Source organism: Acipenser ruthenus, chromosome 49, assembly GCF_902713425.1.
Source record: "Acipenser ruthenus chromosome 49, fAciRut3.2 maternal haplotype, whole genome shotgun sequence".
Lineage (NCBI taxonomy): Eukaryota > Metazoa > Chordata > Actinopteri > Acipenseriformes > Acipenseridae > Acipenser > Acipenser ruthenus.
In genome coordinates this window covers 4496910-4509880 of record NC_081237.1, presented here as the reverse complement: position 1 = coordinate 4509880, position 12971 = coordinate 4496910, and the positions used below count along the sequence as shown (strand labels likewise).

Here is a 12971-nt window from a genome sequence, read left to right as displayed (position 1 = left end):
CATCCTATATACACACACACCAAAAACGTAGGGCTTGCTGCATATACTGTGTCTAACAAGCTCATAGTGAAACCCGGAATGGGTGAAACTGCTATGCAATGGGAGTCTTATTTCCAGCCCTGTTCTGATGCCATGCAAGATATAACAGATCAGTGCGCACCTCTGCGTATTTGGATGGGATGTCTGCCTTCTCAACTCCGTAGTAGTGTTTGCAGTTCGTCGCTGCAGCCACCTGTAGCACCACCTGGCCCACACCTGCAATCAAACAGCAGGCAGAGAGAAAAATTCAACTGCATGCACATAGAAAACCAAAATCTAAACACTGAACTAGGCACCTCTTAAAGATAATTACAGCTTCTGCAGAACTAAGTGACAACGGACTAAAATAAAGGTTTGTTACGACCAGAAATAATTCTAGAATTATAGGGTGGCGAGAGGCTGTGTATGGGTTAAATCTGCAATGGTATAAGAAACCAAGTCAAGTGGACAAAGGTTTCGTCTCCTGCCTTCTTGCTAAGCTGTTTCTGTAGCTGCTTCTAGTTTATACTGATTGGGCATTTTGGATGATGCTGTTGATTTTGACACGCAGGTATTCCCCATCCTATAGCCCTACGATAAGCCACCAGGAAGCCCACGCCGATGCCCCTGCAGTTCAGGCTCCGGCGGGCCGCGGGTACTGACCGCTGCCCAGGTCCACGAAGGTGTCTTCCTCCATCATCTCGATCTCGTTGATGATCTGAGCCACCAGGTTGAAGGAGGTCTCTCCGTACACCTCCGGGGAGAAGGGCTCGTAGTTGTTGAGCTTCTCCGGGTCGGTGACCGAGTGGTTGTAGACCTGCTGCAAGATGTGGCGGAGCAGCCCATTCGAGGGAGGAGTGTTCAGCTTCATGGGCTGCGTCGTGCCTTTCCACTGCGCGGAGGAGGAGAGACAAGGGTGTGATGTGCTGTCCTTCATTAATTCATACATTTGCAATTTTTTTAAATGCTCTACTGGGCTACTTGGACCGATTCACAAAGCTTAGGAAGGTTTTGCAGGGATGGAAATCAGACTCCAAGTGCATAGCAGCTTCACCCATGTCAGGTTTTAATACGAGCTTGATTAGCCCCAGTGTATAGGAAACAAGCTCAGGTGTGTCTTATTAAGCTCCTAGTGAAACCAGGAATGGATCAAACTGCTATGCAATGGGAGCCTTATTTCCATCCCTGTTTTGTTAAGGACAGTTTATGTTTTTGCAAATGTCCAATTTGATCCAACTATAAAACTCTCAATAGTGCCAAACGTAAAAGAAACGCCTTATTTTTTCTTGTCGAAACTTTTGTCATTGAATTTATTTAGTTTAGAAGTTCTTAATGTCCAATTTCATTAATTAAATCAAGTTCACAGTTCATGAAGTCTTTTTCAATTACTGTTTTTATAGCAATGTTTAACCCAAGAAAATGGTTCTAGACAGAGCCAATTGGCCTGAATATGAATTAACAAGATAACAAACAGAAGCCTTTTTATTTGCATACATCAGGAAGGTTAAAATGATAATATCACACCCTTGATTTGACTTTCTACAACTTATAAACAATTCTACTGAAGCGTTACGTCAACAGCAAGTAGTGCAGTCAACTGTTGAATAATTGACTCTGGTGAGAAACAATGAACAAATGCCCAGCTGTACACAACCACCACATCTCTGCATTCAGGCAGGAAATCCCCCACACAAGTCACTATAGACAAGTGTGTATAACACACACACATTATAGAAGCACAGCATGGGGCTGGCCGCTGTGTATAGCCAGTACTGGCCCCTGCCGAGCGGCGTCTATCTTGAGGAATACTTACCAGCTGGTGAATACTGTCAATAGCTCTGTTGTACTTGTCACATAGCCTCTGCATGCTCTCGAAGCTGCAATACATACAAGCAGATAAGACATGAGCTGAATCCAGGGCTCCACCCTCAATGCTCTGCTAAAGCTGGATTAGCGTCACCGCGCTGAGGGAGCACAGAGATCAGCGACTTTACTGCAGTTCTCATACCAACATCCCTCGTTACTCCACACGCTATGTGGCACCCAGATCCCACTGGCAAGCCGCACCTTCTGCAGGGCATCACAGGCAAAACCTCTGCAGACCCGGGGGGAGGAACACTGTTTGCTGTTTTTATTGCTGGGGTTTGACTATTCTTTAGTTTTGAGTAAAATAAACCCAGTGGTACCTCCATCATACTACCAGTTAGACAGCAGAGACATACTCTCCTGCACAGTAGAATGTATGATTAGTTTCAGACACTGGTATGCATTGGTTTCTTTTGCATCATATCTTTTATAAACGTGGTTACAGGAGCGAATGCGAACATGCTCATTTCTGACTACGTTTCAAGCTGTATTTGTTCAAATATTTGTCCCAGCACTATTTGGGTAACAATGGCAAAAGTACGGGTCTAAATGCCAGGAGATATCGTCTGAACGCAAGCTCAGCAACTGACTTTGAATGATGTGCGGGTCAACTGTCCTCCCTTGGCGACGCTACTTAACAGCTGGGTAAGAATTGGCAAAGCAAGGGCTGCAGAAACAAGTGGAGTCACAGCAGCTCCCCTGGAGAGCTTCCCCAGACAAAGCACAGCAATATTTTCAGCTACTGTCTTTCATTCGTTCTTTCAGAGGCAGGAGGAATTTCTCACTCTGATGATAAATACTCTTGAAAGGCTTGCTCCCCGTCCCCCTCCCCTCTTCGCTGTTAAATTCCTCACCTTTTTGTGTCATAGTCGATCAGCACATAGTTCTCCATGGCCAGCTTCAGGTCAGGTATCTCCTCACACACCCACCTGTAACAGGACAACGTGGGGTTAACATACAGTGACCCTTCACCTGCTCTCAGGGAGATGGAACAAGCCAACAATTTAGTATTTCCAGAAAAATGTTAAAGTACAGCTCAAAACTAACGGCCCAGGGCCGCCTCAGATTTAGGTCTGCAACCCCGTTCACAATTTGCCTAGAAATGTGGCAAATTGCTTTTTGTTTTTTTTGATGGAATGATTGCTTGCACTCAGAATGGAAGCGCTACCGGGATATACAGTAATCCTTGATTTGTAGCAGATGTTTCTTATTAATATATTTTTTTTCAATGCAGCACAGTAGCAATTTTATGGTATATATTAAAACAACATTATTGGTAACGGTCCGAGCTTACCCCCACCCACAATCACATTATCCTCTCAAGAACACGGGGGTATTTAGAACACAGGAAATAGCAACCTGCTAGTGTTCACAGGTATAAATATTTTCGTAACGGATACTTCACTCAAATTGCAAATGACTAACAGGTTGTACATACAAGGACTGGCATTCACAAGACAAGCTCACGACTGACCATCTAATACTACTGCTCCCTCCTAAGGAAAGACACGGCATTACAAAAGAATTCATTAGTCAATAACGTTTACACCTGGAATAATTTTATACAAAATTTTAACATTCATTCCATTTACAATAAACATTCATATAATTTACATGATACGTTTCTTCTCAGTTATACATATTTGTTTAACCTGCATGAATACCGTCTTTGTTTACAAACACGATCATTAAGCTGTTCTGTTTACTTGTTATTATCATTGTCATTATTATTCTCTAGTCCCTAACCATTACAAATGAAGACTGAACATCAACATTGCCCCTTCTCTTGGAAGATTACCCAACATATGGCTATAACAAAACCCTTGTTCCACAAGTAGCTACAGCAACATCATTAAGGGAAGTGCCCTAATCCAATACAGCAATACACCATCATATATCAACAACATGCACGACACACAATAAACTACTGCGCTACTGCCAGTGGAATACATATTTATTCATGTAGGTTCAACTCAGAGTTAGTCTTAGTCATCCGGGTGGCTATTGTAAAATAAAGCTGCAGCAATCTACAGCCTTGCTGCTTGAAGTACAAACCAGCACATCGAGGTGAAATTCGTCCTTGCCAAACTCGTTGGTCCGATCTTTAGGGGTGATTGTTACTGTTTTACGGCATCTCTGGATACCAACAAGTAAACTGAAGCCTCTTTCAATACAGAACTTGAATACCAGAAGCAGTTTTAGTAGAATGTTTATGGAAATTTAAAGCGAAAGTTGCCTGTGTTAATGTTTATATATGGTACGTGTATTGATTTGGTTAACAAACAAAAAAAGCCAAGTGTTTTTTTTTTGCATGTTTTTTTTCCCCTTCCCCAAATGTATGCAAAAAAATCTCCGACATCATAAAAAATCTGCATTTCTGTGTTATCACAGAAAATCTCATCGGTAACGTGATACGAAAAGGCGGCCCAAGTCTGCTGTGTGTTCATATATACATAAAGCCCGTCCCTGGTCCTGCATCGAAACGGGGGCCCTGGGCTGCCTTTTCTTTGTTGGAGTGATCACATGTGAGAAAAGGCGGCCCTGAGCCAAATGAATGACTGAATTACCCTGACGTAATGGGCACTGGTATTTTGAGTGTCACTGGTATTTTGAGAATGGTAAACATTTAGGCAAAACTGTAAACATTTAACCAGGGATGGAAATTAAGACCACTATTGATTGCAGTTGTAGTGCCTGCAATTACAGCAGACAGTGGGATCCTGAGCTGATCTAGGTGGTTTACTTTGACAGTTCTTATTCTTACCTGATTGTTTCGATGATTTCATGAGCAGCATCATGGTGTTTATCCTGAATGGAGAAAAACAAAACCGCGGTGTTAAAACAATATATAGTTAACTGAAATAAGAATAACTTAACTAATTACAATGCCACGTCCTTTCTATCTGTGTGTGAATATCAGCTAAAATATCTTAACAGTTGCTTCGCAGTCGAGCAAAAAGTAGGTCAGATTATTCGAGCATTACAAACATTGTCATAGGTACACACTGTGAAACAGAGGGCATGTAAACAACGCTGGACTCGAGAGAAGACTGGCTTTGAACCAGCTGTGGAAAGGTAAACAGACAATTCAAAACGCTGACTGAGCAGCAGATCAAATCAATAGCATTCAATCACAGGCTGGAGCCAGCAGGCTGTGGGGCTTTTTAGAGGAATGATCTGTAAATATTTCAGTCACTGCTTTCAGGAGACCTTGATGCATTAGCAGCTGCAGCTCCCAGACTTGGCATACAAGAGGACAATTGGTCTGAATACTCTACACTTTCAAGCTGTGTAATTTAATAACATGACCTAAAAATGTGTAGTTTTAAAAAGAAACAAAATTAGATCATGCACAATACAGAACAAAGGAAAATAAATGGATAGACTCAATACTGATGCCTGAAGGCTGAAACAGGAAGGAAACAAGAGTAGATTGTTACCTCATTAGCTATGTAGCGCCACATTAATAGATTTAAACAGAAATAAGTGAGTGTAGTTGCTTTACCAGGGCATCAAAGGCATATACAGGTAAGCACCTCCACTGTTTGTTTTCAAACACACTTTATATAATCATGTATATAATCTCTTCTGTGCTTGCTGTGTATGTGAGAGGCAGTGACTGAGGCCAACTGAACCAGCAAGGAATTCCACTCGTTGCTAATACCGCCCCACTGAAACCACTTTCCAAGTCCTGTTAAAACTTTAGTAGTTAGACAGCAGGTGGAACACACACACACACACACGCTGCAGCAGACCGCAGAATAAACAGGCACAGACAGACAGACGCTCACAAAACAAATATGGAGAATGCAGAAGTATACGCAAGCCCATCAGGTCAGTCATCCCTGTGATATCAGTAGGATCTTGTCTATCTGTATTAGCCAAAGCTGCAGTGTGCCACAATCGCGTTTAGTTTCACAGTAATACGTTTGGGTCTTCATCAGATCAGGGACTGGTATAATTGCAGAGGGTTGGATTACTAATATACTTAAGGCTCACAGTGAAATCTCCAATGGATCAAACTGCTAAGCAACGAGTCTTGTTTCCATTCTTCTATGGTTAACCTCCAGCACATTCCACATGAATCAGAAAGCAGACAGCCCAGAACTGACAGATTGCTTACATTCTCCAAAAGGTAGTTTCAACATCTGCCTGCATTAAAATGGATTAAAAAAAAAGTCAATGTGCTTTGACCTTCACACAATGCTTTTTTCTTTTGTACAATGACATTAAAGAGCAGGATGCACACTGTGCTAAACCACTATTGCCACGATAAAGTTTACTAGGATTATCACGGTTAATGCATTGGGCAAATTCATTATAAACTAAACACAAGGCTGCAGTAGAAAGGGTCTTTATTTCAGTATGCACCCCACCACACACACACACACACACACACACGCACACGCAGCCCTACAAATAGCAGTCACGGTTTCCTTCCTGCGTCTTGTGAGTCTTGTGTGCATCTCAGAACAAGGACAGGCAGCCTCCACTGCTATAAATAAACAGGTACGATTAGGCAGCGTTTTTTTTTTTTTTTTTCTCCAAAGGGTCACAGCCGGGAGAATGACTCAGAAGAAAGACGTTGTCAGTGAGTCAACCTCACTCGTCCTCGTCACACACCCACGCCCCCACCCACACGTATCATTATGTTTTTGGCAAGCTGCTAGGACAGATGAAATAAGAAGTGTAAAATGGTGGAGACATGCTTAACCGCACCACACCAGTTAAACCTGTAATCACAGACCTTCACAGAAGTTCCACCCAAATCATCACATCCGCTGGCTGTCCTAGTCGATTTCAATATCCTGGCTTACTGTTGTCAGGAATGGTATTAGCACTAAATAGGAGGCTGATCCAATCCACTTTAAAATGGGATTCATTGGAAGCACCAGCTTGTAACCTGCAAGCCCTGTGGCTAATTAAGACCATCAGCAAAAAACAGTTCAAACTGCTCTACAAATGGGCTTTAATTGTAAACCAGAGACTTATCTGAAGCAGCAAAAAGTCACTAAGCCTGACCCTTTAACCACGCTGACATGAGAAGTCATGCAGTGAGCAGCTGCAGCAACCAAGGTTTGATAATTCTGCAAGCATGTGCAGTCACAAGTTTACAACTAAAACACAGACTAGACAAGAAGGCACTTCTCTCCCTTTGTTTTCTTCTGCGGTACAATCTACACTCAGAGCAGATCTCTAAACTAAACTGGATCTGGTCCCAACTGGTTGAGATTAGTGAGAGTCTACTTTAGGGATTAATTGAGTTGGCGTCTGTTGTGACTCCAGGACAGTTTGATGGTGTTCTTGCAGTCCCCTTCATGGTGTGTGTAGGTTTTGGCATGTGAGGATCATTTTACACTATCTCCTCAAACCAATTTCAGTCCCAGCTGCTTCCAATCAAACCAGAGGAAGGAACTTGTACCTCCAACTCTCTTTTTAAATAACTTCCCTTTGTTAACAGACGCTCGTAAAAAGTACGATTCAGTATATTTCTCTGGCTGGCAAGCACAGTGTGTAACGTCAATCCCAATAAGGGGCAGCTTTAGCCTGCCCTGTATCACAATATGGATGACCTTGGCAGTGTAACAAACATTACGTTTTCATGGAGTTGGCCCTGTTGCAGACTGGCTAGTGTAAATTCCTAGTCAGAAACTGGTCCTCCCAATGACCTCCAACCAAGGAAGAAATGGAGATGTGCGAGTGTGTGACGTGACATCAGTCTCGGGGGAGCTCAGTGCTCAGCAGCATTCACTCTCTCTCATACACACACGCCAAGCCGCCTGAAGGCCAGCAAGTGAAACACACAAAGCCCCATATTAGAAGACAATCATAAGGGAAGTCCCCTCCCTTAATCACCGACCGACTGACAGCAGGTCTCAAAGCTGCTGCGACCTTCACTCAAGTTCGGTTTTAAGCTGTGCTGCGACCTGCACTTCCTCAGAAAAGCAGGCACTGCTGACATTCCTGGTCTGTTCGCCTTGAGTTTCAGCTGCAGCAACACAAGCAGTCTCCCTCCCTCCCTCCCTCTCTCTCTCTCTCTCTCTCTCTCTCATTCAGTGGCCAGAACAAGCATGCTCGTGCATCGACTCCCACGCGACCAGCACACAGAAAGGGGAAATCTCTTGCAAAGGGTTACACAAGAGTGGCGTCCCTGCAGAGCCTGGTTTGGAAATTTAGAAAAAAATGTAGCAAAACGAAAAAAAAAAAAGTGCAAGACTGAAACCCAACTTTGTGTTTGGCTAGACATTTAAATCAACTCATAACTGAATAAAATCAATAAACAGTGTTGAATAGCCAAAGTCCTGAATTTAACACAACTTGATTTGGTCTAGATCCCTGAAGAACTGGCGGTGGAATGTCCACACCAAAATACAGCAACGTTAAAACATCAAAGGGGGGGGGAAACAAAACCAGTTCAAAGCGAAACCACATCTCTCACTTTCTAACCGTGTCTTTTCCCTCCTAAACGACGTCACTTTCATGCTATTGCACACACATTTACATGCACAAGCAACCGTGTAGTTCTCTGAAAGACTGCCGAGCAGAATTTAGCGGAAAAACCCGCCCCACACCCCCAACCACCCCACTCAAAAAAAAACACCACCAACATTTGCGTTTGCGCACCGTCTAGATTTACTCATTCACACCCACACCTTAAAACAACCCAGCAGCACGCAATCTGATAAGAGTGCCTGCCCTTGGAGGACTTCAGGTCTGTGCCCACGGAAAGCCCACATCCGTTCAGCCCACACTCGGCGTGCTGACGTCAGTGCGGGACAGACCACTTATTCTTGCAGCCCCTGAAACTGACACGCAGGCTTGTAGTAAAACCTGGAATGGGTGAAACTAACTGCTATGCAATAGGATGATTGGGCCGCGCTGGCGGGTACAAACCTAACACCAGCTGTGGGCACCGAACCCAAATTAAACATAGTTAGCAAAATGAAGGATTTCATATACTTTGCCTTAGCCTCCTTAATTTGCTTGAGTACCTTTTCCATTCATAGCTTCCTAGTTATCTTAACTTTGAAAAATCAACCAAGGCACAATACTGGAGAGAAGTCACGTCTACATTGGGACCTATTGCCAACTACACTTATTTAGCTGAGGGTAGATCTTGCACTCAAAGCCAGTGACAAAGCATTCTAAATGTTTAAACCAGAACAGGTTCTATAAAATCAAACTAAGTACATCTATATCAAACCAGAACAGGTTCTATAAAATCAAACGAAGTACATCTATATCAAACCAGAACAGGTTCTATAAAATCAAACGAAGTACATCTATATCAAGTTTGTCTATTTATGATTTCTATTTAGCTTAAATGACTTCTATGTTTAAGTGTGCGTTGGCTACCTCTAAGTTGAGAGTGTACTTTCTCTTTCAATTTGTATCATGCACTTTACTCCCGGACCTGGCACAGCAGAGTGCAAAAGACATACACTCAACTTGATCAGAGGTAGCCACCAGACAGCCCTCTTCTGTATGAGTGTGTGTCCCCGTCATAGAAATGACTGAACCATCATTCAGCTGTGCCACAGTTTCAGGAACGTAGCAGGCCAGCACAGCATTGGTGTTAAGTGGGGGTGTGACTGGGAAGGGGTTCTAACTGGGAAAACGTCCTGCCCAGCAAGAAAGCACTGGGGACCCAAACAAATCTAAAAACACTGCCATGAATTCCAGCCGCTTCCAAACCACTCAAGTTTGCCATGTTTGTTTCTAATCTGAACTTTTTAAAACACACAATCCTTCTGTCCCAGACGCACTCAAACAAACCTTTACCTAAGAGTTTAATCATTTTGCGCTTGCCTCCAGTTCAAGGCAGAGGCGCTGGAACAACTTTCATAGTGGGGGTGCTGAAAGCTATTGAACAAAGCCTCTGGTTCAAGGTCTGTTTGTGTTTACAGTATCTGGTTATTCCACTACCATTGAACATAAGTAAGTTTACAAACGAGAGGAGGCCATTCAGCCCATCTTGCTCGTTTGGTTGTTAGTAGCTTATTGATCCCAGAATCTCATCAAGCAGCTTCTTGAAGGATTCCAGGGTGTCAGCTTCAACAACATTACTGGGGAGTTGGTTCCAGACCCTCACAATTCTCTCTGTAAAAAAGTGCCTCCTATTTTCTGTTCTGAATGCCCCTTTATCTAATCTCCATTTGTGACCCCTGGTCCTTGTTTCTTTTTTCAGGTCAAAAAAGTCCCCTGGGTCGACATCGTCTATACCTTTCAGGATTTTGAATGTTTGAATCAGATCGCCGCGTAGTCTTCTTTGTTCAAGACTGAATAGATTCAATTCTTTTAGCATGTCTGCATACGACATGCCTTTTAAACCCGGGATAATTCTGGTTGCTTTTCTTTACACTCTTTCTAGAGCAGCAATATCCTTTTTGTAACAAGGTGACCAGAACTGAACTGAACACAATATTCTAGGTGAGGTCTTACTAATGCATTGAAAAGTTTTAACATTACTTCCCTTGATTTAAATTCAACACTTCTCATTGCATTATCCTCGCTGTTGCATTGCCCCGATGACTAGAATGTTGGGCTTTCCTCTGCATCCAGTGAACGTGCTCCAGAAATACATTTGAACACACATCTGAAACAGCAACCACTGAAGTTATTTACATAAGACTACATGCTGTATTACACTTAGTGGGCAGCTACCCTTACATGACCCCCTGAAGTCAATGTTTTCATTCAACGAATCGGTAACCTGATTACTGTACAAGCCTGCATTTAGTAACTAGCTCATAGCTGCAGCGGCCATCTGGAGCGAACTGTACACTACAGACTGTATTGTATGCGTTTTATTTGACGGACTGCAAGCACGGAAGCGTAACTAAAGGCTGCACAGTTTACAAAAAATAAATAAATAATTGTGACTGTCTACTGACGACACAGTCGGTCATTCGCGGTATTGCTTTGATGTTTGGGCTCTTGCATTCAGCGCGTACAGACAGTACTTCAATGCTTAAGCAACCTAAATACTGCAATAAAATCTCACTGGTTTTACTAGGTAGTGGTACAGTGAGGGCTTCGCTTTGATTATATATAGTTTCATATGAATTATGGCGTGTGCCCCGTATTAACGTACAGAGTCCATGGACTGTAAATACAGACAATGCCTTCCGAATTCCACAGTATATATATATATAAAAATAAAAAAAATCAATCACAAAAAACAAACACCCATTCGAATAATTTGTTCTGTATAAATATTTTAACGCCGGGGAGGTCTGTAATATTGAAACGTTACTACGTGTTTTGACAGCCTCAGAACAAACTCGCTAACTAGCAGCAGACACAATTAAAACGAGTATATATGTCTGACGAAAACCAAAACATCTCGCTTTATTTACCGTGTTTATTTTTTAAACAAACTTGTTCTGCTCATAACATTCGACTGTTTATCGATAAACAATAAACTTTAGTGCTTGTATGAAAAACCAACTGCACACCAAACAGTAACTACACGAGTTAAGTATGTATTAAAACAGAAACCTCAGTACAAAGAGATTAGAATGAGGTTTTAATTTAGAAATATCTTGTTTAAACAGTCTAACCGTAAAAAATATATATATTAAAAAAACAGCATAGGAACAACATTCTTTTTTTACTGATCATTCATATTAGAAGCGAGTCAGATTCTATTTCTTACAGCGACTAATATATTAATCATGTTATTCATTCATTAATCACAACTATTTATCTTCCGTCCCTTGTGAATTATTTCTATGTTGCCCTTTTGTTCAGGGTTTTATTTCATCGTGGCTCTTTGATCAATCTCAAAATAAAAAACACAAATAACATTAAAATATTAAAAGTCACTCCGTCACGTTTCCCGGGTATGATCCGGACGGATTATAAATTAAATATTCAAATTACACGCTTACATAGACAGGTAAAGGCCAGGGATATGTAGCCGATTCGGCTCCTGCCGGTGATTTTAACCGCAATTCCAGCTTCTCTCCCATCTCAGCACCGCGCTCCGACCCCAGAAAACGACGTTAGAAAGCAAACATTATTGACATTAATGATAACAACATCCACGCGAATTCAAACGAGGTTTATCCAGCTCTCTCTCAGTCCTAGCGGCTTCTACCCTCCAGCGCCGCCGCCATCTTCAACCGGCGTGAAAAAAAAACGAGCACAACGCGGCTGCTACCAAAGTCCAGACACGGGGGGGGGGGGGTGTGGTTGTAAGCAGTGAGAAATTTGTTTGTCTGTCTGCCCAACCGCGCGTTTTTTTTTTTCCAAGCTTCAGCGGGGCGGTAGATTGACGTTGCCGTTACTATAGACACCTGCTTTCTCAAAACACGATGCAACCAGCAACGGTTATTTATTTGGGAAGCCCAAACCCGTGATGTTCCTGCCAATAACCGTCAATGGGCGGGACCGTACCATTTCCCGGGAACGGGGGCGCCATGACTCCATGCCTCCCCTGCAGACAAAGCCAGTACAGACTGTGCTGTTCTGTTTGCACGCACGGAGGTGCACGGGTGGGCTCGCAGAGTCGTGTTCGTGTTTTTCTTTTCATGTGAATTGGAAATTCAAAATCACACGATTGGTATACGTCTGTGTGAGCTGGCTACTGCTTGTGACATCACGCTCCCGTCTGGCGGTGGAGTCAGCAGTCCCACACACACGGGGGTTTCTGTGGAGCGAATGACACATTTCCACGCAAGCTGTTCAATGCCTAATCTCGATCTCGTGTGACGTGTAGCGCGGCATGAATCGGGACATTCGTGTTGTGAGTCCCTAATAATACACCCAGCGTACTATTTTACCGTAGCGATCGTGGCAACAGAACAATGTTTAGATCCCCTCGTGATTTACACGAGTGACTCAAAAATAAATGACGTAGCGTAAGGCAAGCCCTATTAACATTTAATCAGGACATTTTTTATATCAACAATTCTATTTTTGATACATAAAAAATAGAAAAAAAAAAACATCTGTTGACATAAAAAAAAATGTATTTTTTGATATCAACAAAACATTACTGATATATTTAATAGAATTGCTCATATCATGTTTAAGGGCTTGCTAGAGCATTATATATGCGTCGACCGACCTTTGGACAGGGA

The 12971-nt window shown here is 42.6% G+C and overlaps 1 protein-coding gene across 3 annotated transcripts in view; it reads right to left on the bottom strand.

Moving 5' to 3' along the window:
- Positions 1-12217, bottom strand: part of LOC117428812 (histone-lysine N-methyltransferase, H3 lysine-79 specific-like) — a 38693-nt gene extending 26476 nt beyond the window's left edge. Inside the window, exons 1-6 of one of the 3 annotated variants that reach the window (XM_034047750.3) lie at positions 11778-12217; positions 4649-4692; positions 2739-2813; positions 1832-1895; positions 682-910; positions 161-255 (exon numbers count right to left, since the gene is read on the bottom strand). In XM_034047750.3, coding sequence (XP_033903641.3) covers positions 161-255; positions 682-910; positions 1832-1895; positions 2739-2813; positions 4649-4692; positions 11778-11858 — 588 coding nt within the window. In that variant the 5' untranslated portion in view covers positions 11859-12217. The remainder of the gene's footprint in view (positions 1-160; positions 256-681; positions 911-1831; positions 1896-2738; positions 2814-4648; positions 4693-11777) is intronic. The other 2 variants (XM_034047749.3, XM_034047751.3) reach the window with 2 other exon arrangements.
- Between the last annotated feature and the right edge of the window lie 754 nt (positions 12218-12971).